This window comes from Mus musculus, chromosome 5 (assembly GCF_000001635.26).
Source record: "Mus musculus strain C57BL/6J chromosome 5, GRCm38.p6 C57BL/6J".
NCBI classification, from domain to species: Eukaryota; Metazoa; Chordata; class Mammalia; order Rodentia; family Muridae; genus Mus; species Mus musculus.
Window position 1 is genome coordinate 33,921,686 of NC_000071.6, and position 27,201 is coordinate 33,948,886.

At 42.9% G+C, this 27,201-nt stretch overlaps 1 protein-coding gene across 2 annotated transcripts in view; it reads right to left on the reverse strand.

Annotated features, from left to right (window-relative positions):
* Nelfa (negative elongation factor complex member A, Whsc2) overlaps positions 1-14,616 on the reverse strand; it is a 38,386-nt gene extending 23,770 nt beyond the window's left edge. The window contains exons 1-3 of one of the 2 annotated variants that reach the window (XM_030254497.1): positions 14,341-14,616; positions 6,614-6,678; positions 161-332 (exon numbers count right to left, since the gene is read on the reverse strand). In XM_030254497.1, the coding sequence (XP_030110357.1) occupies positions 161-332 (172 nt within the window). In that variant the 5' untranslated portion in view covers positions 6,614-6,678; positions 14,341-14,616. The remainder of the gene's footprint in view (positions 1-160; positions 333-6,613; positions 6,679-14,340) is intronic. The other variant, NM_011914.3, reaches the window with a different exon arrangement.
* Between the last annotated feature and the right edge of the window lie 12,585 nt (positions 14,617-27,201).

Sequence of the window (27,201 nt, forward strand, 5' to 3'; positions counted from 1 at the left end):
ACACAGCACATGCAGTGGGGACAGGGTTGTGGCAAGTCAGACCGAAGCAGTCATGTGTATAAGGAGCCATGGCATACTACATCAAGGGTATAATAATGACAACATAATTTCTAAAACTAGAGCACCTTCTTGCCACTGCAAAATAAAGTTGGCTACTTACCTTTTTCTCTAAGTTCTCCTAAGATGTCTTGAACATTGGGGTTCTGTTCCTCAAGGTCCAGATTCAAGGAGCCCGTGTCAGGGAAGGACTTCAGAATGTCAGCAACCATGAGGACCCAGGGGTCTGAGTCCAGCGTGGCCAGCTGGATGATATCCATCAGAGCCGCCTTCATCTGCCAAGAAAGAAGACACCAAGTACATGTCAGCAGCCCCACTTGGCCTTCGGAACAGTGACAGCTTAAAATGTCCCCTGCCGTGACTGTAGGCTGGGATGGCTTTTCAGACTGTGCCTATGCTTCCTAACTCTCTCTGGTGGGCAGATATAACAAAACATAAGATTCAAGGAAACAGGGCTGCCATGCCTATACTTACGGAATATGTGCCTTTAATGGGCATTCTTTTGGCAGGCAGAATTGGGCTCAGGTTCAGTAACATGGAGCACCAAGGCAAGTGGGTAACCCATCATTTCTTTGGTGCAAAGGAGGGACAGGGACAAGAGCTTATACCATGAGCAACTGCCACTGCTAGTAATAGATAGATGCTTGAAGTTACAGTGTGCATAGGAGAAACCTTAGAAAGCTGGGCACATGGAATGATGCATGCAGCTTATGAGCTATGGACACCTACCAGAGAGTTAGAGGGGGCCAGGAAGTCTTAGGAAGTCTTTGCTGCAGCCTGTGTGGGAGCCTGTGGCTGAAGACAAGAGGGATTTGACCTCTACCACCTACAGGTAAGAGTGCTACCTAACCTGTGCTGCTTTGTCACATTAGCTGTGGTGGTTTGAATAAGAATGGCCATGTGTGGGAAGGATTAGGAGGAGTGATCTTACAGGTGTGTGTGTGGGGAGGGCAAGTTCTCCTACGAAGTGGAGAGAGGTGTGAAGCAGAAGTTTAGCATAGCCATTGTATATGGCTAATACAATGGCTTTGAAGTAGCCTTTTGTAAATAGTCAGTGATTGTTTTCTGAGGCTGAAGGGGTGGCTCTTCTGAAGGATTCAAAGAGCCTTTGCATAACTTAAAGGTATCCGAAGGCAGAGAATTACTCAGGTATTGATTCCTTCACAACACCTCCTAGATCAGATAAGAAGTGTTGGTATAGGAAATTGACTTGCTAAATTGCCTTTTGTGTAACAATAAAGAGGTTCAGCAAAGCTGATTTCTATTCAGTCCTGAAGGAAGCCTAAATTAACACAATACACACAGAGAAAGGCATTACTAGGGGTGGGCTTTGAGGTTTCAAATGCCATGTGCCTCACTATCCCTGTAATTTGTGGCTCTGATGTGAGCGCTCAACTACATCTCCAGCACCCTCCTGCTGCCTGCCTGCCACTACCCTCCAAGTCATGATGAGCATGGACACTAACCTTTTAAAACTGTAAACAAGCCCTAAATTAAATGCCCTCCTTCATAAGTTACCTGTGTGGAGATACTATGATTAAGACAGTAGCCCTGGAAAAGCAACTTACCAAGAGGGAAAACAGGAAATATTTTCTAAAAGAATGGCTCTTAAAATATCAGGTTAAAATCTAAAAGAGGCAGTCAGGAACTCCCCACAACCAGTGGCACAGTATCCCTCTGGTCTGGGCCAGTGGCCTGAACAGACCTTGGGCACAAACTCTGAAGCCAGTCCCACAACACCCAGAGAAATATCCACTCCCAGGTACTCTAACACACCCAGGATCATAGGATGAGAGGTGAGGAGGACACAACATCTGCCCCAACACTGGAAGTAACTGGGACCAGCAGAATCTGGGCACCCAAGAACTCCATCCAATCAGTGGCACAGGTTCCTTCGGGCCTGGGCTGGTGCACAGAGCAGACCTTAGGTGCAAATTCCTCAGCCAGTCCCACAACACCCAGAGGAAGATCCACTCCCAGGCGCTCTGACATGCCCAGTATCATAGGATCAGAGGTACCCTGAGCAGACCTTGGGTGCTATTTCTGCAACCCATCCCACAACACCGAGAAAAAGCTCCATTCCCAGGTGCTCTAATACACCCAGGTCCACAGGATCCCAGAGGCAGCTTGATTCCCAGGAGCTCTGACACACCCAGGACTCAGGATCATAAGATCCCAGAATCATAGGATTACAGAGACAGCTTGACTCTGAGGAGTTCTGACACAACCAGGATCACAGGAAAGACAGGCTCCAGTCAGATATATCGAGGACCGGTAGCACTAGAGATAATCAGATGGTGGGAGGCAAGCATAAGAACATAAGCAATAGAAACCAAGGTTACTTGGCATCATCAGAACCCAATTCTCCCACCATAGCAAGTCCTGGATACACCATCACACCTGAAAAGCAAGATTCAGATCTAAAATCACTTCTCATAATGGTGATAGAGGACTTTAAGAAGGACATAAGTAACTCCCTGAAAGAAATACAGGAGAACACAGGTAAACAGCTAGTCCTTAAAGAGGAAACACAAAAATCCTTTAAAGAATTAGAAGAAAACACACTCAAACAGGTGTAGGATATGAACAAAACCATCCAGGATCTAAATAGAAACAATAAAGAAATCACAAAGGGAGAGAACCCTGGAGTTAGAAAACCTAGGAAAGAGATCAGGAGTCATAGGTGCAAGCATCACTAACAGAATACAAGAGATAGAAGAGAGAATCTCAGGTGCAGAAGTTACCATAGAAAGCATTGACACAACAGTCAAAGAAAATACAAAAAGCAAAAAGCTCCTAACCCAAAACATCCAGGAAATCCAGGACACAATGAGAAGACCAAACCTAAGGATAATAGGTATAGAAGAGAGTGAAGATTCCCAACTCAAAGGGCCAGTAAATATCTTCAACAAAATTATAGAAGAAAACTTCCCTAATCTAAAGAGATGCCCATGAACATACAAGAAGTCTACAGAACTCCAAATAGATTGGACCAGAAAAGAAATTCCTCCTGTCACATAATAATCAAAACACCAAATGCACTAAACAAAGACAGAATATCAAAAGCAGTAAAGGAAAAAGGTCATGAAACATACAAAGGCAGACCTATCAAAATTACACCAGACTTCTCACCAGAGACTATGAAAGCTAGAAGATCCTGGGCAGATGTCATACAGACCCTAAGAGAACACAAATGCCAGCCCAGGTTACTATACTCAACAAAACTCTCAATTACAATAGACAGAGAAACCAAGATATTCTATGACAAAACCAAATTTACACAATATCTTTCCATAAATCCAGCCCTACAAAGGATAAAAGACAGAAAACACCAACACAAGGAGGGAAACTACACCCTAGAAAAAGCAAGAAAGTAAACTTTCAACAAACCCAAAAGATAGCCACACAAACATAATTCCATCTCTAACAACAAAAATAACAGGAAGTAACAATCACTTTTCCTTAATATCTCTTAATATCAATGGACTAGATTCCCCAATAAAATGACATAGATTAGGGCTGGAGAAATGGCTCAGCAGTTAAGAGCATGGACTGCTCTTCCAGAGGTCCTGAGTTCAATTCCCAGCAACCACATGGTGGCTCACAACCATCTGTAGTAGGGTCTGGTGTCCTCTTCTGGTTTGTTTGAAGAAAGCAATGGTGGTGTACTCATATGTATAAAATAAATAAATAAACCTTAAAAAAAAAGACATAGACTAACAGACTGGACACATAAACAGGACACAGCATTTTGCTCCATACAGAAAATACACCTCAGTGACAAAGACAGACACAGAGTAAAAGGTTAGAAAACAATTTTCCTCAGAGTAAAAGATTGGAAAACAATTTTCCAAGCAAATGGTCCCAAGAAACAAGCTGGAGTAGCCATTCTAATATTGAATAAAATCAATTCTCAACCAAAAGTTTCAAAAAAAGATAAGGAAGGACACTTCATACAAAGAAAAAAATCTACCAAGATGAACTCTCAATTCTGAGCATCTATGCTCCAAATGCAAGGGCACCCACATTCATAAAAGAAACTTTACTAAAGCTCAAAGCACACATTGTACCCCACACAATAACAGTAGGAGACTTCAACACCCCACTCTCAGCAATGGACAGATCATGGAAACAGAAACTAAACAGAGACACAGTAAAACTAACAGAAATTATGAACCAAATGGATCTAACAGATATTTATAGAACATTTCATCCTAAAGCAAAAGAATATTTCTTCTCAGTACCTCATGGTACGCATGCTTTTATTTGACACTATTGCCTAGATAATGCAGTACAATTAGACAAGAGGTCATGCATGCTATAAAAATGATTTAAGTACACAGGTTACACAGAGACTATGCCACTGTACAACAGGCTTCTGAATATCCTGGGCTCAAAACTAATCCCCCATAGTTACTGAGGAATGGCTATACTGTAATGGCAGCACAGGTTAACACAGCCATTTGCACACTGAATAAAAATATAAACAAAAACCTACCTTTGGCCATACTCTCACTGTGCTTACCACAGGCACTGATTGAATGGGTGATAACCAAGCCCCTTACCCTGTGGGCACCACCTTGAAAGGTACATGTAAGACAAGCATCCTATCCTGCATCTAGCTGCAGTCAAGGCCATGGCACCCATCCAACAAATCCAGGAGGAGGGAATAGTGTGTGCCTTATGTAAACCTGACAGAACCTCAATCAAGGAAATGCCTCCATAAGATCCAGCTCTAAGGCATTTTTGTAGGGAAGACCTGCATCTGCACATATTGTATCAAATGGCTATGTAGGTGTGCCCCAGAGCTAAGTGCTGGCAAGATATTTGGTATTGCCATTTCTATGGTCCATTACCTGCTTTCTAGATGAAAACGCATACTTATGTATTACCTGACCAAAAGATGATTCTCTAGAATTATCATGTTAAATATCAAGCTGCCATCACGAAGGCCAAGTAGCCCTCAATCCCAAAAGGCAATACAGAAAGATGGATTAGGCATTGTCCTGCTGCTGATCGGCACTAAGTAAGTAAGGAGTGAGGCTTTTGCAGAGTAAAGAACTGGAGGCTGGAGCTGGTACAGAAAAAATGTTACCTGTTAAAAAAAATGGACACCACTACAGCAGAGGGTACCTGGGCCCCATACAGTTTCATTTAGTTATCATCATGGAGCTAATTATAATATGGTCAGTAATGATCTTCTACACCCTAAGAAGGATCAGAATAAAGAAGGGAAGAGAAATTCCTTATCCTCCTCAGAATTCACAGGATTAGACTTAGATAGGGAGAGGATTGAAGGCCTAGTAGATACTGGAGCAGATAAAACAATAACTTCACCACTAGGGAGGCAGAGGCAGGCAGATTTCTGAGTTCAAGGCCAGCCAGATCTACAAAGTGAGTTCCAGAACAGCCAGGGCTATAAAGAGAAACCCTGTCTCGAAAAACCAAAAAAACAAACAAACAAAACCAAAACCAAAACAACAACAACAACAAAACCAAAAAAACCCCCAATAACTTCACAAGATTCTTAAACTCTAACCTGGTCACTCTGAAAGATATCTATATATCTCCTAGGGATTGGGACACTGTCTCAGATAAAACCAACTCTAAAATGGACTAAATGTATAGGTTCAAAAAACCAGATAAGAATTAAGACTATGTGTAGCAGATATTGCCATGAATTTATAGGAAAGAGATAACAGTGGGAAACACAGATTTACACTCCTTCAACTTCAGAGACAAGCTGTAAAATGGGAGATGCTCCCGATGAAGGCACTGAAAATTGATACAAAAAAGTTATAGACTATCCAGGCTGTCCACTGGCAGGCCACAGCAGGTGTTGGCTCTCCAAATTTATAAGAAAGCCACTGCTGATAAGAGTACCAGCCAGGCAGTGGTGGCACAGGCCTTTAATCCCAGCACTTGGGAGGCAGAGGCAGGTGGATTTCTAAGTTCAAGGCCAGCCTAGTCTACAGAGTGAGTTCCAGGATAGCCAGGGCTAGACAGAGTATCAATTGCCCTACCATTAAAATGGGTAACAAGCCTATTTGAGCAGAGCAGCGATCCTTAAATAAGGAAAAGCTACAGGCCCTAAGTCCAAGAGCAGCTGGAGGCTCAACATATGGAAGAGTCCACCAGCCCTTAGAATTCTCCTATATTTATCAATAAAAAGAAATCTTAAAAACAGAGGCTGTTATCTGACCTAAGAACTATCAATAAGGTAATTCAGCCTAGGGTTCTTTACAATGGGATTCTCCTTAACTTCTTAGTTACCTAAAGCATGGCCTTAGTAGGTGATCAATTTAAAAGATTGCTTTCTCTCAATATCCCCGCGATAGGAAATAGAACAACTGCTGTCACTGTGCTCACATTTAACAGTAAGAAGCCTATATAAAGGTACCAATGCAAAGTTTTGCCACGAGGAATGTTAAACAGCTCCACCGTGTGTGAGCATTTTGTACAACAGTTGTTAAAAATGATTCACAAACAAGTTTCCTCAATCTATAATTTATCATTGTATAAATGATATCTTGTTGGCTAATTCCATTATACACACCTTAGGGAAAAAAATGTTTGTTGAAGTAAAAACAATTTTCCTTTGCTGGGGATTATAAATTGCTCCTGAAAAAAATACAAAGAGGAGATTCTATCAATTATCTAGAATACAAGAAAATTTAACCACAGAAAGTACAGATCCAAAGAAATCAGTTACAAACTCTTATTAATGGTTTTCAAAAAATGCTGGGAGATATTAATTGGGTATGGCCCACTATGGGGTTAACTACTCAAAGGTTCAGTAATTTATTTCAAACTTAGAAGCTAATTTGGACTTAAATAGTTCAAGGAAATTATTAGCTGAGGCCGAGAGAGAATTGGCTTATGGTAGAAAAGAGACTACAGGATGCATATGTGGATCACATGGGTCCCAAGCTTGATTGTATTCTTCTCATTCCCCCACAAGAATTCTTCTGCAGAAAGACAATACTATTTTAGAATGGGTATGTTTAGCACATAAACAGAGTAAAACATTAAAAACCTATTGTGGTGGTTTGTATATGGTTGGCCCATGGAAGTGGCACAATTAGATATGAGCTTGTTAGGGTAGGTGTGGCCTTGCTGGAGGAAGTCCATCACTGTGTGGGTGGGTTTTGAGGGCTTATGCTCAAGCTCTACCCAGTGTGGAAGAGAGCCTCCTTTTGCCTGGCTTCAGATCAAGATGTACAACTCTCAGCTCCTCCAGCACTATGACTGTCTGCCTGCTGCTATGCTTCCTGCCATTATGACAATGGACTGAACCTCTGAAACTGTAAGCCACTTAAATATTGTCCTTTATATGAGTTGCCTTGCTCATGATGTCTCTTGACAGCAAAGCCCTAAGAGACCTATATAAAAAAGGTTTCTGATTTAATTGTGAAAAGTAAGGCTTTGTCAATTATCAGGAACAGACCCAGCAGAGATTATAGTGCCTTATACTAATGCTGAAATTTCCTCATTTAATCAGTGAAGATTGCAAAGAGCCTGCTCTAATTTCTGGGGAGAAATTAACAACAATACCCTTCAAAACAAATGACTTCAGTTTATAAAAAGAACTAGTTGTATTCTACAGGTCAAGCAATTGTTAAAAGATCTAATGGCACTTTAAAAAGATGCTCATAAGCAGGAGAATCTGAGATCTCCCAGAGATAAGAGTACACAATGCTTTATTAACTTTAGTTATTAAGACATCCGTGAGGCAGGCAGCACAGCTGCTAAACACACTGGATTTTAGAAAGGACTGCTGAATATGTTCACCTCAGAATGGAAATCAAGAAATGTGTTGCACTGGGGAAGAGGCTACATCTTTATTTCCACAGGAGACAAAATGTTGTGGATTTTGGGAAAATGGGAAAATCTTGGCTGCTGACACAGAAGGTACAAGTAAGAGGCACAGAGAAAAAAACAAAGCAGACAATATAAATGCTGATCTTCCTAAGTAGGAACAGCTCAGAGACCGAGGAGACATGGATGTATCTATTAGCCATGACTTTGTATTACATGCCATCAATTTATAACACCCTATTATAGTTTGGTTAGTGTCTTACTGCTGTGAGCAGACACCGTGACCAAGGCAACTCTTATAAAGACAACATTTAATTGGGGCTGGCTTACAGTTCAGAGGTTCAGTTCATTATCATCAAGGCTGGAGCAGGAGAAGCTGAGGGATCTTCATCTTGTTCAGGAGACAAACAGGAGAAGATGGCTTCCAGACAGCTAAGATGAGAATCTTAAAGCCCACGCCTACAGTGACACATCTACTCCAACAGGGCCACACTTCTTGATAGTGCCACTCCCTGGGCCAAACACATACAAATCATCCAGGAGCCCAAACTGACTTACAGATGCCTTTCACCTGCTCAGGCCCAGAGCAGAGAATCATTACCTGATCTGTGCACACCACACATTCCATACATGTGTTAATATAAAAACGTACATACAATGTTACTTTTATAAGCTATGTGCTTTCAGAGCAAAATCACCAGGCACCAGTGAAGTTAAAGTAGCCCAACATGATTCGTCCGAGGATGCTGAGACAGATGCTGAAATGCTGAGACATGTAACTGTTCCAGCATCCTGCCAGGTTCTAGTGTTTCTTCAACTTTCGTATTCAGGACAACTTCAAAGTGGCCAGCCCTGGATAGTACAGCCTAACACACTGCTTCAGCCCTGAACTTTTCCAGCGGCAGATGATCCTTACAGAACCTGAACAGCAAATGCAACAGTCCACTCTTCAGGTCTTGGCCAGCATTCCAATTTCCTTTGGGTTGCCCCCAGCCAGTAAGAAGCAATCTAAAGAACACAACCTTCATTCCTAGGTGGTTATTGGTTGTTCAGTGGTTTATGGGGGTGAAAGGGAAAGAAGAGTAGATTATTGTATCTCCTATTAAACTAAAAAGGCATTAATAAAGCCGGGTGTGGTGGCGCACGCCTTTAATCCCAGCACTCGGGAGGCAGAGGCGGGCGGCTTTCTGAGTTCGAGGCCAGCCTGGTCTACAAAGTGAGTTCCAGGACAGCCAGGGCTATACAGAGAAACCCTGTCTCGAAAAACAAACAAACAAACAAACAAACAAAAAAACAAAAAGGCATCAATAAATCAAATATTTTAGATTTTTTTAGCTACCACATACTGTATATAAGATTCAACTCTTGTTGTTTAGGATTTATGTGCATATAACTTCAGCATGCAACTCATTTAAAAATGCAAAATTCTAATCTTAAAAAGTACTGTTATAAACTGTTAAGGATCATTTAAAAAATAGTAACCTATAAATAATCAAATTCTTTGATGCATTCAGAACCATACTTGTAGTCATGTTAGGTACGAGTGTAGTTAATTTCAGGTATAAGCCTTATGAAGCTTCCTGTTACATTTCAAAACAATCAACTAGAAACAAGTAAAGTTTGTTTATTTAGATATACTTTAGGTAGACAGATGATCCTCCAATGCTTAAGAAATCTGCAGAATATGTCATTTTAGATGCTTTAATAAAAAAGGCTTTTTGTGACAGTGAGACAGATCAGCTCCTGGCAGTGCCCCTAATCTCCTCCTCTGAAGATGATGGGCACAGAAGAAACTCCACTGGGAGCTTACTTCAAACGTGACAAAGCTAACCATTGACTATTTGCTGACAACACGCTGTCCAAATGATGGACAAGTACAACACATGGGAGTTGATTGTCCCACTTTGCCTAGACAAGGTGGACAGTCCCTCTAAGTTCCTGCTTCACAGGAAAGTCTGTCAAGTCTTCTGAGACTGGTGGCCCAAAGATGGGTACCCCACTGACCAAAGAGGAGCCTTGTGACTGTCCAGGTAGCCAGTAAGGCTCTGTCATCTTATAGACCATTGGCTGCTTGGTCTGCACTCCTGGTTACTCAGGTGAAACCCTGATGTATTTGAAGATGAGATTAGTGAAAGATTTATCAGTGAACAGCAGAAACCAAGGCTTAAGTTCCCTTCAGGTATAAAAATCAGGCCTCAGGTTATACTGTCCTAGTACATCCTTGTCTTACAGTTTTCCTTGTTACTAGATTCAGAAAGAGAAACTCACAAAAGAGGTGTAAAGTTTATGAAAGTTGAAAGACATAAAAGCTTAAGTTGTGAAGGCTCTAAGAAAATGTTTGGGTCTAAGAAGGTGTTTTAAGGTTCATAAATGCAAGTTAGAAAGGTTGGAGGATGTGAAAACTTAAATTGTGATTTAAAAACAATTATTTAAGGGGCTGGAGAGATGGCTTGGCTCAGCATTAAGTGCACTGGCTGCTCTTCCAAAGGTCCTGAGTTCAATTCCCAGCAATCACATGGTGACTCACAACCATTTATAATGGGATCTGATGCCCTCTTCTGGTCCGTCTGAAAATAGCTACAGTGTACTCATACACAAAATAAAGAATCTTTGAAAAAAAAATACACTTCAGGTTTCTTTCCCTTGCTCATTTGAGACAAACCCTCTACAGAACTTTAGACTCAAGATAGGACAAATGGACTGGACACTGTGAATATAATTCTAACAGTAATAGTTTGCACAATTGTCCTTACTGTATATAGTTACTGATGTTGGAGAGAAAGGCATTCCTTGGACTAAAAGGGGAAGATGTTGGGATAACCCACACATACTGTATCAAGTGGTCATGTAGGTTGTCTCTGCATTCTCACTTGTTCATTGCTGTGCCACTGGTGCCAGCCTAACAGCATATATAAATGTTTGCTGCTTCCTCACCTGCCCAAAAAAGCAAGCTGTCTTGGGGGAAGTTACATAATCCTTATATGTCAAAAGGAACACCCAGAGATGGACAGATGTTGTCCTGCTGCTGATTGGTTCAGACCAAATGTGACGTTTTGCATAATAAAGAGCTGGCAGCTAGAGCTGGGAATGAACAACCAGGCAGAGAGGAAGTGGGACAGCAGCAGAATGGAAGTAGGGCAGAGAAGTAGAACAGGAGAGCCACACAGAGAGACACCGTGGCAGGGGAGTCAGTTGAATTAGATGGGCTAGCTAAGGGACTGCCCCAGCAAACTGGCCAATCACAGTATACTACACAGATATCTGTGTCTTTATTATTGAACCCCAAGTTGGACCCCCCCAAGCCTCACAATAAAAAATAAAGTGAAACAATTTACATAAACTCTTTTTTAAAAAAGGCCTAAGGACAAAATGTAGCAAATTCTGAGAACTCCACCTGCTGTTCAGTGACAAGGTAACTGTAACAACTACAGCATTCCTAAGAATAGGAACCCAAAATATACAAAGCAGCAGTTGAGAAGGAAGAACAGGTGAATCCAGGATGTCAAGGTAGGGAGGGTCAACAGTACAAGTCCATAGTGAATACAGTACGGTTAAAAAAACAAAAAAAACAAAACCCAAAAAGCCAAATGAACCCCGATTACACAGAAAGAACGGTTACCGTCTGCTCTTAGCCCAGATCCTAGTCACCTAAAGGATTTCTATATACCATTAGCAAAAAAAAAAAAAAAAAAAAAAAAAAAAAAAAAGACATGTATGAATCTAGGATAATCATAGAACTTAATGGTTCTAAATAACTCCCCAAACCTCTAGGTTCCAAGATTTTATACTATTAAGAGTAGGCATAATGTTATTGTGCTCTATTAAACATTATCTATGTATAATTCAAATGCTGATTTCTGTGCTCCTGTATCTGGTTGCAATCCTTATTCTAAGTATCTCCTTCCTCTGTATCTTATTTTCTGATTTGTCAATAAAAGCTGATTAGCCAGTGACTGAGTAGGAGAGAGAAGGAAGGGAAGGGAGAAAAGAGAGAGGAAGTGGAGAGTCCAGGAGACTTAATGAGAAAAAACCTGGAGCCCAGAGAACCAGATCAGTACTAAAATGCAAGTACTCAGGGATTTTGGCTGGGAGGTAGCCAGATTAGTTTAGAAGATTATAATAAGTAATACTGCTCAGTTGTTGTGCCCTCAGAACTTGCTAAATAAATGGGAGCTAGCTGGGTTAAGAGGAAAACTGCAACAAAGACTAAAAAGCAATTAACAATGAAGACTATTTTATTAACACCATGAGTTAAGGACATGGCTAAGTTAGATACAGTGCTTCCGGAAGTCCGCAGACCTAAGTTCAGATTGCCATAGTCACATAAAAAGTCTTGCTCAGTGGGTACATACAGTACTAGAGATGGAGACAGGGGCAGCCCAGGGCTATGCTGGCTGGCCGGTCTAGCCAAAAGGTTAGCTCCAGATTCACTGAGAAACTGTCTCATAATAAAAGATGCAGAACCACAGAGGTAGACACCTAAGCTGCAACTCTGGCCTCACACATAAATGAACATGTAAACACGAAAATGATACACATACACTAAGACACAGACTGACAGACAGAAGTGCCAGGGGCTGCAAAAAAAGCTGAAGCCATTCCTGAAGATTAAGTGAAGGGTTTGCCCTGTGTGTCACACATCAAAACACACTAAAGGGACAGTAAGTAGCTTGGCTGGTTATCAGCAAGACACACAAATGACTCAAAAAAAAAAAAAAAAAAAAAAAAGAAGGCAGGAGCAGCAGGGCGGAAAAGCTAACCATTTGCAGGTGGTGCTGGACCATCACAGCCACCTGTAAAACTGAACTCAGCTTCACACTGAGAAACAGACAGACAGACAGACAGACACATGGAGACCACAGGCACCTCACCTCAAAAATGGAGTACTTCCTGAACAAGGCCATTCAGAAAGCTAAGCCATAGCTGGGAACTAGGACAGTGGTGAGCACCAATTAAAGAGTATTCCTCCAAAGCAACAAGTCAGGAAAAGAAAAGACAATCCGGGTCAAAATGGGTAACTCACACACAAAAAGAAAGCTAAGCAGCAGAACAAGCAAATAGTACAAAGTTCAACCAAACAATCCTACTAATATCTAAATACCTGACCTACTTGTTTTAGTGAGTATAATTCAATAAAACCATTTTGAAAGGCCACCTGGTATAATCCTACTGTCACCTCCAATGTTACTTCTAGAGTTCACATGAACATGTATTGTATCAGTCACAACAGAACAAACATGAAACAGAAAAACACAAACACACACACACACACACACAAAATGAATGAGAAAAACCAGCCACAACCTAATCGTCCATTTGCTGTCTGCTTGAAGAATGGAACCCCATAATTCGGAGTAAATCAAACTGTCTGCAACAACTTGGATGAATCTGTCCAGGTGTTTACCAACAGAAGACACACCCACACCACACGGAAAATGAATATAACGTGGAAACCTGTTGCCGTATTAAATTCAAATGAGGCAAACCCCAAATACTCGTGTGTGCTAGGAATGCACACACGATTGATAACCCTGCCAAAATAAAACCAAAAAAAAAAAAAAAAAGCCTCCTGCAGGAAAGAGGAATGGAGGTGCTTTGGAGGGACCAGCCTTGTTTTCATGTGTGGAGATAACAGGAGTCATTTAGCTAGCTCTCAGTATTTTTTAAACCGAATAAATATGCAGTTTTGTGTATATGGTATAGTGCAGCAATAAAAATTAATGATATAAAAATAATACAATAACTGGAAATGTTTAAAAACTAAGGTAACTCGGTGTTTTTAGCTGCTATCAGATGTAGTGGCCCAGACCTCCAGAGATTGAGACTGGAGGATACCAAGTATGAGATCAACCTGGGCTACACAGTGAAACTATACATATATTATTTGCGTATGTATTTGCAAAGCATAGTATAAGTTAGAGAGATGCAATGTGGAACAAGAGTACACTGAAAAGAAGCCACAGAATAGCCGGGCGTGGTGGCGCACGCCTTTAATCCCAGGAGGCAGAGGCAGGCGGATTTCTGAGTTCAAGGCCAGCCTGGTCTACAATGTGAGTTCCAGGACAGCCAGAGCTATACAGAGAAACCCTGTCTCAAAAAACAAAAACAAAACAAAACGCCACAGAATAGAGATGAACGCAAGCCGACTGATATTTGGTAAGGCAAAAGCAACAAAATTAAGGTCAGCAGTCACATGGAAAGTTGCACTAACAGCCCCGAACCAAGAGTAGCTTCGGAGCTGAAGCATCCAGCACTGCGGAAGGGGCGGGCCTGGCTGTTGTGGCCATGGCCCCACGACCCCCGAACGCGACAGCGCCCAGCGGCTGGAAGTACTAAGGTGTAGGGGCTAACGGCGCCAAAACGGAGCTGCGCGCGGCCGGCGGGAGAAGGGCAAGGTGCGGCGCCGGAGCCGGCGGGAGGCAGGAGCGGTGCTCCGGCCGGAGAGAGGCTGGCCCGCGTCCTCACCTCGTCCACGGTGCGGCGCGGGAGATGCAGCGTCCCGAGCAGTAGCTTGAGCTTCACGGCCGAGGAGAGGCGGTGGAAGCAGAGGCGGATGTTATCGATGACCGCGGCGGTGAGCAGGGACGCGATGCTGGGTGGCGCCCACAGCTCGTCCGTGGCGCCCAGCTTGTTGTGCAGCCACAGGCCGGTGTCACTCTCCCTCATGGAAGCCATCTTGGCGGCGGCAGCGCGCGTCGGCCGGCATCTTACGCGGACGCCTACGTGTCCCCGGCGAGGACCCCCAACATGGCGGCACCCGTTGGCGCGGGGCGGGGTCTCGAGTGCAACTGCAAATGGCCCCGCCTTCTGGAGGCTTCGAGCCGAGGCGCAAGAACAGGGAGTGGGCGGTGAGTCTCCGCGAAAAGAACTCTGGGTTTCCGTAACGCATGATGGCGGCACCTACTAGGGCGCCGGGCAATGCCGTAGCCATTTGAGTCGCATCCGTGTGTCGTCGAGATGTTCCGCTCAGAGTACCGCAGTGAGGCGCAACAGTTTGGTTTCCCGGTGTGCGGCTCATTGGAAGGAGTCCGGAGAGCGCGCTGGGCTCGTTCTCCACAGACAGTCTTGAATGGCCCTTGCCCGTCCTGCATACAGTGCTGCCTCAGGTCCGCATACAGGTCCGTTCCGTGTCGGGGATGTCACTAGGCCATTTCCCATGGTTATGTGGTCGCGATGGCTGTGGTTAATCATCAGGGCAATTGCAAAGTAGTTCAGAGTACGGTCTTTCAAAGGCTGATCCTCCACAGCTGCTGAGAAGCCTAAATTCACCCTGTAGTGTCTCTCTTTATCAGAACTTGACAGTGTAGTTCTGTCCATCCTTCGAACTCACTCTGTAGACCAAGCTGGCCTCAAATTCCGAGATCCACTTACCTCTGCCTCCCAAGTACTGGGATTAAAGCCCTAGGCCACTCACAAGGCAGTGTCAGCAAAAGTGGCAGTAGGGCACGACTCTGGTCACAGATATTTAGGAGATTGAAAAGGATCGGTTGGGCCGAGGAGGTAGAGGCCATCCTGTGCAAAATAGTGAAACGAATCTCTTAAAACACTAAGTATCCTGGGAGTGGTGGTTCATGTCTGTAATTCCTGGAATTTGAGCTCAGATAGGAGGGTTTGAGTCCATTTTGAGCCACAGAATGAAAATATATAACTAAATGTAAATTGTTTTCTCCTAATTGAAATATTTCATGAAGAGGGGAGAGCAGCTCTTAAGACTTAGCATGGTAATTAAATGTACAAGCCTGAGGAAACTTGGAAAGGCATAAGACTCACTAGGCCACTTCCCATGGTTATATTAACAACTATTGACAGAAGAGACTGTGGAATTGCCTGATTCAAGGGACTGGGAGCCTCAGGTATCCAGCATTTGGTGACAGCTGTAGTGGAGTGGTCTTTCCTGACACTTTAAGTTACTCAGACTTGCCTGGTGGTGGTGGCACACACCTTTAATCCCAGCACTTGGGATGAAGAGGTAGGTGGATTTCTGAGTTCGAGGCCAGCCGGGTCTACAGAGTGAATTCCAGGACATCCAGGGCTACACAGAGAAACCCTGTCTTGGAAAAAAAAAATGTTGCTCATCCTTGAAGTAGGTTTTTGCTACTTTGTGGGTTCTTTTTCCCACCCTTCATCCTCCCATCCATTTCACCCTCTATCATTAGATAGAGAAGGAAGGATAGAGGAGGAGGAGAGAGAGAGAGATCCCTGAATCTAGTTTCTTCTTTGAGCACCGCTACTAACAAACCACAATCCCCTCCCCCTGCTCCCAATGGCTAACAATCACCAACTCCACTTATCAGGGCTCTAGCATTTATATACCCTCTGAAAAATTCCCAGAATTTCAAATGCCACACAAACACAGAAACTATCTGCAGCTGGCAAAACCATGGCTCTGCTAATCAGTCAGCTGCTACAAAGCAGCCCCATATCCCCACACTTAATATTAAGACAAAAACATAATATTTCTGTGTTTTTTAAAGAAAGCAAAATATCAGAATTCTGAAAATTGCCACTACACATAATTGCCAGGTGTGGTGGTACACATCTTTAATCCTAGCACTCAGGAGGCAGAGTCAGTAAGGTTTGAGGCAAGACAGGTCTACAGAAAAAGTCCCAGGACAGCCAAGGCTACATGAAGGAAGCCTGTCTACAAAAATGAAGTGGAAACTTGAGGGTTCTTTGGAAATTCAGTTATGCTGGATGGTGTTTTGCTGGGGTATACATCTGAAGGAGTGTTTTCCTGAAGTGGACACGGGTGAAAGATTAAGGCAGACTCATGAAGGAACATTTGGCTGAAGCAGACACTGGAGAAAGGGTGTTCTGCTAAGGCAAGCATGTGAAAGGACACGTGATGAGGATTCTTTGATAACAAAATCCATGTGTTGATCTGCATTTGTTGGATTCCATAGACAGAAATGCACCAAAAAAATGTCAAGTGATATGCTGCAGTTTCTTGCTGCTTCAGTGGACTTGGGCTGATTGGCAGAGTGATGTCAGCTGAGACAGATGAATATGCTAAGGCAAGGCATATGCCAGCCACGTGATGTTTGGAGGATATAAATAGGCCTGGACCGACAGTTATAGGGCATGGTGGGGGGTGGAGCTTGGCTTATAAAGCTGGCTGTTTTGTGGTCTCGTGTCTTCAGTGATCTTCACTTCCCTATGAGAGGCACAGCCAAGTACTTCTGGTTTCCCTTGGGGTCCCTCCTGCCTGGCTGCTTCCACTAGGTAGGTAGTGCCACCACTGCTGATTCATGTTTGCTATCCTAACTACCAAACTGGACTGCTGGTATATCTGAAGTGCTTCCGAGTGGATGGAGCTGCCACTGCGGACCTGTGAACTGAACTGCCAATTTCCAGACAACACAGATGGGAGTTGCTTCAAAGAATCTTTCTAAATAGGTCCAAGTCCTCAGAAACCTTTCTTTCCCACTACCTCTGGTGGGTGGTAGGCTAAAAGGGAGGTTAAAGCGTCTAAGAACCATCATTAAAAATAGGCTTTGAATCATTAAAGTTATGGGTAGTCCCCAAGTGGCTTAGGCATTATGGGTAACTCTGCTTCAAATGTAGAGAAAACTGCAGATTATAAGCAGTTAACAATGTGCTTAAGGAGATTGGCAAAATGGCAGCTACTGCTGCTGGATGGTATCCTGCCTTGCTCCCAAAAGAGATTTTTTGGCTTTGTTTTGTATACTGTTTTGGTAAAGTTTAATGGGAAACCTGACAATTCTCTTCTGATAGAGAAGATTGTAGACTTGACTATACATTTAGAGAGTTTTCAGATAGAGGTAGAAGAGCTTGGGGAAAGGGGGCCCACTGGGAGGTGAAAAAGTTCAGGCTTGGAGAATGAGACCAGGAATGTATTGCACAATGAAAGCAAAGTAGGCTGGACGGTAAACTGCCTTGCTTCTAGGGGCCGGAAAGGCAGGAAATGGCTCAGGTACAACACGTTAATGTGCAGCTAAGTGCACCACCAGAGACTTTGCTACTCAGTCACCTTCAGCCTTCCCAGTCTATGCAGCATATGCCTGCTAACAGAGGTGGACAGGCTTATAATGAATTGACCTGGAGACCCATACAAATTCTATTTTTAAAGCATTTTAAAGAGGCCATGGCCAGGCGTGGTGGCACATGCCTTTAATCCCAGCACTTGGGAGGCAGAGGCAGGCGGATTTCTGAGTTCGAGGCCAGCCTGGTCTACAGAGTGAGTTCCAGTACAGCCAAGCAAGGCTACACAGAGAAAACCTGTCTCAAAAACAAAACAAAACAAAACAAAAAGAGAGAGAGAGAGGGGGGCCATGGTATTGTATGACTTACATTCTTCCTTTGTCAAAGAAATGCTAAATGACTGGGCTATACAGCATAGCGTTATCCCACAAGATTGAAAGGGATTGGTGTCAGCTGTTGTAGAAGCTGGTCAACAATTACAATGGTTGTCATGGTGGAGGCACGAAGCCACAAAGCTAGCACAACATAATCTAGCAAGGGGAATACATGTTACTAAAGGCCAGCTGCACCGCGTGCCTTCCAGTTTGCACCAGTGCCTGGAGCAGAGCTTCTGCTCTGGATCCAAACCCACACAATCACACTACAGTTACAGATCAACTCCCCAGGTATTCTGACACATCCAGGATCACAGGTGAGACCCCAATACCCAACGTACCAGGACCCCTGCGGCTGGAGGATGTAGACACCCCAACCAGCCAGAGACCCCTGTGCCTTCTGGTTTGCACCAGTGCCTAGAGCAGAGCCTCTGCTCTGGATCCAGACGCACGCAGCCAACATCTCAGTTGCAGCTTGACTACCCAGGTATTCTGACACATCCAGGATTATAGGAAGGACATGCTCCAGTCAGAGACATTGAGGCCAGTCAACACCAGAGATAGCCAGGTAAGTGCAAGAACATAAGCAACAGAAACCAATGTGACTTAGCAATATCAGAACCCAATTCTCCCACCACAGCAAGCCCTGGATATTCTAACACACCTTTAAGGCAAGATTCAGATCTAAATTCTAAATTCTCTCCTAGAGGACTTTAAGGAGGACATAAATAACACCCTTAAAGAAATGCAGGAGAAAACAAGTAAACAAATAGAAGACCTTAACTAGGAAACACATAAATCCTTTAAAGAAATACAAGAGAACACAAACAATTGAAGGAAGTGAACACAACCATCCAGAATCTAAAAAAAATTGAAATAGAACATTAAAGAAAATACAAAGGGAGACATCCCTGGAGATGGAAAACGAGGAAGTAGGAGTCACAGATGCAGGCATCACCAACAGAATACAAGAGATAGAAGAGAGAATCTCTGGTGTACAGGATACCATAAAAGACATCAACACAACAGTCAAAGAAAATACAAAAGAAAGTTCCTAACTCAAAACATTCAAGAAATCCAGGACACAAAAGACCAAACCTAAGAATAATAGGTATTGAAGATTCCCAACTCAAAGGGCCAGAAAACATCTTCAACAAAATTATAGACGAAAACTTCCCCCTAAACTAAAGAACGAGATGCCCATAAATATACAAGGAGCCTACAGAACACCAAACAGATGGGACCAGGAAAGAAATTCCTCCTGTCACATAATAATTAAAATTCCAAGTGCACAGAACAAAGGAAGAATATTGAAAGCGGTTAGGGAAAGGGGTCAAGTTACATATAAAGGGAGACCTATCAGAATCACACCAGCCTTCTCAACAGAGACTCTAAATGCCAGAAGATCTTGGGCAAATGTCATATAGACCCTAAGAGAACAAAAATGTCAGCCCAGGCTACTATACCCAGCAAAACTCTCAATTGCCAAGGTATTCCAAGATAAAACCAAATTTAAATATCTTTCCACAATTCCAGCCTACAGAGGATAATAGAAAGAAAAGTCCAACACAAGGAGGGAAACTACACCCAAGAAAAAGCAAGAAATTAATCTTGTCACAACAAAAAAAGAGAAACACACAAACATAATTCTACCTGTAACAACAAAAATAACAGGAAGCAACAATCATTGGTCCCTAATATTTCTCAACATCAGTGAATTCAATTTTCCAATAAAAAGGACATAGACTAACAGACTGGATACGTAAGCAGGATCCTACATTTTGCTGCATACAGGAAACACACCTCAGGGACAAACACAGACACTACCTCAAAGTGAAAGGAAGGAAAAAAATTCAAAGCAAATGGTTCCAAGAAACAAGCTGGAGTAGCCATTCTAATATCCAATAAAATAGACTTTCAACCAAAAGTTATCAAAAAAGTTGGGGAAGGACACTACATACCCATCAAAGAAAAAATCCACCAAGATGAATGAACTCTCAATTCTGAACATCTATGCCCCAAATGCAAGGGCACCTGTTGCAGGAAATATTTTAAAATTAACCTGCCAACTCTCTGAGGGGCCAGACCACATTTCCATGCTCCTGCTGCCAGCAGCAACTGTTTCCAGCTAGCCCCCACAGCATCTGGCTCGCTTGTCCTGGGAGCCACTAGTTCCCTCTCTGCTATAATCCCCTGTAATCGGTGGTACCACATTCTAGTAACCAAGTTGAACCACCAACTTCGTAGTTAGAAATCACAATACCCAGTAACCTGGTAGACTTAAAACTCTTAAAGCTTATAGTTAACTAATCAGATTTATGTATCAACAAACTCACAATTTACAAGATGCCAATACAATAATTTCAAAGCCAATTGATAATGATAAAAGCTTTATCCTAATTAATCTAACCTTGTAATATTACCACATTGGCCTCCATTCTCCTCTCCTCCCCTCTCTGAGAAGCTCTTTGTCCCTGCCACTCTTAGCGCCACCTCCCTTTTCCCTGTCCAATCATAGGCCTCCTCTGCACTAATGTAATTGTGGAAATTGTACAGGGAAAATCCTGCAACAGGCATCCACATTTGTAAAAGAAACATTACAGAAGCTCAAAGAACAAATTGGACCTCACCCAATAATAGTAGGAGATTTCAACACCCTACCACCACCCATGGACAGATAATGGAAAGAGAAAATGAACAGAGACACAGTGAAACTAAAAAGTTATGGACAAAATGGATTTAATATATATCTGTAGAACATTTCACCATAAAATGAGAGAATATATACTTCTTTTCAGCACCTCATGGTACCTTCTGAAAAATCGACCATATAATCAAACACAAAACAAACATCAACAGATACAAGAACATTGAATTAATCCCATATATTCTATCGGACCACCATGGACTAAGGCTGGTCTTAAATACCAACAAAAAAAATAGAAAGCCCACATACACATGGAAGCTGAATAACTATCTATTCAATGATAACTTGGTTAGCTAAGAAAAAAAGAAATTAAAGACTTTTTAGAATTTAATGAAAATGAATGCACAACATATCCAAACTTATTGGACACAATGAAAGCAGTTCTAAGAGGAAAACTCATAGCTTTCAGTGCCTCCATAAAGAAACTGGAGAGAGCTTACACTAGCAGCTTAACAGTACATCTAAAAGCTCTAGAACAAAAAGAAGCAAATCCATCCAAGAGGAGTTGACAGTAGGAAATAATCAAACTCAGGGCTGAAATCAACCAAGTAGAAACAAAGAGAACTATACAAAGAATCAACAAAACTAGGAGCTGGCCCTTTGAGAAAAATCAACAAGACAGACAAACCCTTAGCCAGACTAACCAGAGAGCACAGAGACAGTATCCAAATTAACAAAATCAGAAATGAAAAGGGAGAAATAACAAGAGAAACTGAGGAAATTCAAAAAATTAATCAGTTCCTACTACAAAAGTCTATATTCAATAAAACTGGAAAATCTAGATGAAATGGATGATTTTCTAGAGAGATACCAGGTACCAAAGTTAAATCAGGATCAGATAAACCATCTAAGCAGTTCCATAACCTCCAAGGAAGCAGTCATTAGAAGTCTCCCAACCAAAAACAGCCCAGAAACAGATAGTTTTAGTGCAGAATTCTATCAGACCTTCCAAGAAGACCTAATACCAATACTTCTCAAACTATTCCATAAAATAGAAACAGAAGAAACACTACCCACTACTTTTCTATGACGCCACAGTTACACTGATACCTAAATCACAAGAGGACCCAACAAAGAAAGAGAACTTCAGACCAATTTCCCTTATGAATATTGATGCAAAAATACTCAATAAAAGTCTTGCAAACCGAATTCAAGAACACATCAAAACGGTCATTCATCATGATCAAGTAGGCTTCATCCCAGGAATGCAGGGATGGTTCAATATATGGAAATCCATCAATGTCATCCACTATATAAACAAACTCAAAGATAAAAACCACATGATCATCTCATCGGATGCTGAAAAAGCCTCCAACAAAATACAACACCCATTCATGTTAAAAGTATTGGCGAGATCAGGAATTCAAGGTTCATAGCTAAATATATTAAAAGCAATGTACAGCAAACAAATAGCCACTATCAAACTAAATGAAGAGAAACTCAATGCAATCCCATTAAAATCTGGGACAAGACAAAGCTGCCCACTCTCTCCCTACATTAAAATCTGGGACAAGGGGCTGGCAAGATGGCTCAGTGGTTAAGAACACCGACTGCTCTTCTGAAGGTCCTGAGTTCAAATCCCAGCAACCACATAGTGGCTCACAACCACCCATAATGAGATCTGCCGCCCTCTTCTGGTGTGTCTGAAGTCAGCTACAGTGTACTTACATATAATAAATAAATAAATAAATAAATAAATAAATAAATAAATAAATAAATCTTTTTTAAAAATCTGGGACAAGTCAAGTCTGTCCACTCTCTCCCTACCTATTCACTATAGTACTTAGGAATTCTAGCCGGAGCAAGTAGACAACAAAAGGAGATCAAAGGGATACAAATTGGGAAGGAGGAATTCAAGATACCACTATTTGAAGATGATATGATAGTATACTTAAGTGACCCCAAAAATTCTACCAGGGAGCTCCCACAGCTGATAAGCAACTCCAGCAAAGTGGCTGGATTAACTCTAACAATAATCAGTAGCCCTCCTCTACTCAGAGAATAAACAGGTTGAGAAAGAAATTAGGGAAACAACATCCTTCACAATAGTCACAGACAATATAAAATATCTTGGTGTGACTCTAACCAAGCAAGTGAGAGGTCTATATGACAAGAACTTCAAGTCTCTGAAGAAAGAAATCAAAGAAGATCTCAGAAGATGGAAGGATCTCCCATGCTCATGGATTGGCAGGATTAATATAGTAAAAATGACCATCTTACTGAAAGCAATCTACAGGTTCAATGCAATCCCCATCAAAATTCCAACTCAATTCTTCATAACGTTATAAAGAGCAATTCTCAAATTCATTTGGAAAAACCAAAAAACCCATGATAGTAAAAACTATTCTCAACAATAAAAGAACTTCTGGGGAAATCACCATCCCTGACCTCAAGCTATACTAGGGAGCAATAGTGATAAAAACTGCATGTTATTGGAACAGAGACAGGCAGATAGATCAATGGAATAGAATTGAAGACCCAGAAATGAACCCACACACCTATGGTCACTTGATCTTTTACTGAGAAGCTAAAACAATCTAATAGGGAAAAACAGCATTTTCAACAAATGGATCTGATTCAACTGGTGGTCTGCATGTAGAAGAATGCAAATTGATTCATTCTTTTCTCCTTGTACAAAGCTTAAGTCCAAGTGGATCTAGGACCTCCACATAAAACCAGATACACTGAATCTAGTATAAGAGAAAATGGGGAAAAGCTTTGACTACTTGGGCATAGGGGGAAACTTCCTGAACAGAACACCAATGGCTTATGCTTTAAGATCAACAATCGACAAATGGGACCTCATAAAATTGAAAAGCTTCTGTAAGGCAAAGGATACTATCAGTAGGACAAAATAGCAACCCACAGATTGGGAAAAGATCTTTATGAACCCTATATCTGATAGAGGGCTAATATCCAAAATATGCAAAAAACTCAAGAAGTTAGACTCCAGAGAACGAAATAACCCTATTAAAAAGCGGAGTACAGAGCTAAACAGAAGAAAGAAAGAAAATAAATGTGATTTTTGGGTATATGCCCAGTAATGGTATAGCTGGGTCTTCAGGTAGAACTATTTTCAATTTTCTCAGAAACTAACAGATTGATTTCCAAAGTGGTTTTACCAGCTTGCAGTTCCATCAGCAATGGAGGAGTGTTCCTCTTTCTCCACATCCTCACCAGCATCTGCTGTCACCTGCATTTTTGATTTTAGCCATTCTGATTGGTTTGAGGTGGAATCTCACTCAGGGTCGTTTTGATTTGCATCTCCCTGAAGACTAAGGATGCTGAACATTTCTTTAAGTGCTTCTCAGCTATTTGAGATTCCCCAGTTGAAAATTTCCTCTCCTTCTCCTCCTCTCCTCTCCTCTCCTCTCCTCTCCTCTCCTCTCCTCTCCTCTCCTCTCCTCTCCTCTCCTCTCCTCTCCTCTCCTCTCCTCTCCTCTCCTCTCCCCTCCCCTCCCCTCCCCTCCCCTCCCCTCCCCTCCTTTCCCCTCGTCTTCCTCTCCCCTCCTCTCCCCTCTCCCCTCCTTTCCCCTCGTCTTCCTCTCCCCTCCCCTCCCCTCTCCCCTCTCCTCTCCCCTCCCCTCCCCTCCCCTCCCCCTTTTTCTTTCTCTTCTCTTCTCTTCTCTTCTCTTCTCTTCTCTTCTCTTCTCTTCTCTTCTCTCCTCTCCTCTCCTCTCCTCTCCTCTCCTCTCCTCTCCTCTCCTCTCCTCTCCCCTCCCCTCCCCTCCCCTCCCCTCCCCTCTCCTCTTCTTTCTCTCCTCTCCTCCCCTCCCCTCCCCTCTCCTCTCCTCTTCTATTCTTTCTCTCCTCTCCTCCCCTCCCCTCCCCTCCCCTCCCCTCTCCTCTTCTCTTCTTTCTCTCCTCTCCTCTCCTCCCCTCCCCTCCCCTCCCCTGCCCTGCCCTGCCCAGTTGAGGTGGTTTAGATATGCTTGGCCCAGGGAGTAGAGCTATTAGGAGGTGTGGCATTGTTGAAGGAGGTGTGTCACTGTGGGGTGGGCTTTGAGACCCTCCTCATAGCTGCCTGGAAGCCAGTCTTTGTTGTGGGTTCCTCTAGTACTGTTTGTATTCTGTTTTGTTTTGTTTTATTTTGTTTTGTTTTTTGAGACAGGGTTTCTCTATGTAGCCTTTGCTGTCCTAGAACTCACTCTGTAGACCAGGCTGTCCTGGAACTCAGAAATCCTCCTGCCTCTGCCTCCCAAGTGCTGGGATTAAAGGCATGCGCCACCACTGCCTGGCTCTGTTTGTATTAAGTTATTTCTGCTTCCTCAAAAGGGGCTGCTCCAACAAGGAGTGGATCACACACTCAGGTGATTTCATGTAATCCTTCTCCCCATTTTAACTGGTCAAATAAAGGCTAGAGGCTGTGATTAGGCAGTGGAAGGATGTCCTGTGCTACCGCCTCGCCAGCAAGAATGTGCATGGAACACCAGGATTCTTCTGCAGCAAATCTTTATTGCATATTGATGAGGTAGACCCCGAGCCCTAGAAAGGCGCTGCTTATATACCTACCCCCTAGCGTGGTGTGTCCATGCCTGACTGGTCGCTTACCCACGATCTCATTGACACGCCCCGGGGTGGGCTCTGACTTGGCGCGAACACTCTTGTACATGCACACACAGCTTGTTCACTGACAAAGGCTGAGCTGGCACAGCGGAATCTGGTGCCATCTTGTGGCGGCGAATGTTATCGCGGCTCTCCACATCTCCCCCTTTTTGTTTTATTAAAACAAGGCTGGTCTAGGCCTCTGCAGTTACACCCATCTGCTGTGGCTCCTGTTTTAGGTCGTTCCTCTAATGTCACAGTCTTACCCATCATAGGGTAACCCTATTGCCACCGGGCCCTGTGTCTTAGGTTGGTCTGTGCATGAGGAAAGTTGCCCGTCTCTGGATACCACAGTGCTGTGTGACAATAACTGCTAGATGGCCTAGGGTGAACTCTACAAGCGAGGCCAGCCAGGTTTTTTTTTTTTAAAGGATAGTTTTCTTTTTTTTTTAAGATTTATTTATTTATTATATGTAAGTACATTGTAGCTGTCTTCAGACACTCCAGAAAAGGGAATCAAATCTCGTTACGGATGGTTGTGAGCCACCATGTGGTTGCTGGGACTTGAACTCTGGACCTTCGGAAGAGCAGTTGGGTGCTCTTACCCACTGAGCCATCTCACCAGCCCGCCAGCCAGGTTTTAAGGAAAAATTTTAGCGGAGAAATCATGATCACCCTGTTGCGTGCAATGAAGAAACCTCAGTGATGTGCAAGGGCTGATAATGATCATTGAGTCTCTCTCATCCCAGTGCAATGGATCCGCAGATCTGTGGGGTGCAAGAGCAGAGAACTCAGATGCCAATTAAGTCTTAAGCATGGATAGCCAAATTTCAGGGGAGGCCCCTTGTTCAATGGCCACAAGTGCTTGAGTGATCACGACCTTGTCACGTTTCTGTTGAGATCTGAGCTTGCAGACCAACCAAAGCATGAACACTAGGCCACAACATAAGGCTGCGCCAAACAAAACAACTCCCACCCACTCTTTAAAATAAGAAAAGGCTGAAGAAATCCAGGAGGAGAGTCCCTCTGTTAGCGACAGGTCCACTTGAATTGATAGCCAACACTGCTGCCCTCAAGGACTCGAGAGTCTCGTCAAATCCTTCTGACCAATTTCCTGCAAGATACAATGACAATCACCTAGACAAATTTGCTGCTTGGGTAAAAATTTCATACTGCACACTGGTAATGCAAAGCACCCCCAATTTTCTTTCACATCCCAATTGGGCCATTTGAAAGAGAATATCCAATCTTTCCTCTACAAGATCGAGGCGTTGGTTAGCAACCATTAATCCGCCCTTCAAGCCCTTCAACTGGGCACTAGCAGAGGTATGAAGATTAACAGCATCTGCCACTGTGGATGACAATTGACTTAGGGCTGTGCCTGTTTGGACTGTGGTTGCCATGGCAACCCCAGCAGCTGTTGCAGCAACCACACTAATGGAGATTGCCACCACAATGGCTGTAATCTCTCTTCTGCCGGACAAGACTCATGATTGGGAACTTCTCTGGATCTGCCTCAACAGGCACAGGGACAAAGGTTGGTAAATGTACCACTAAGGCTAAGAAATTAGTTCCATTCCAGCATTGTGTCAAAAAACAAGTGACATTTGTACAATTTAACCATTCTGTATTATTTTGAAATTCAGCCAATATAAAGAAAAATGGAGGATTGACACAGACTTCTACTGGAGAAGTAGTCATATTTCTGATAACTCTATTAGATGTCACATTATCCAAATGAGTAGAGATACTGGAAAG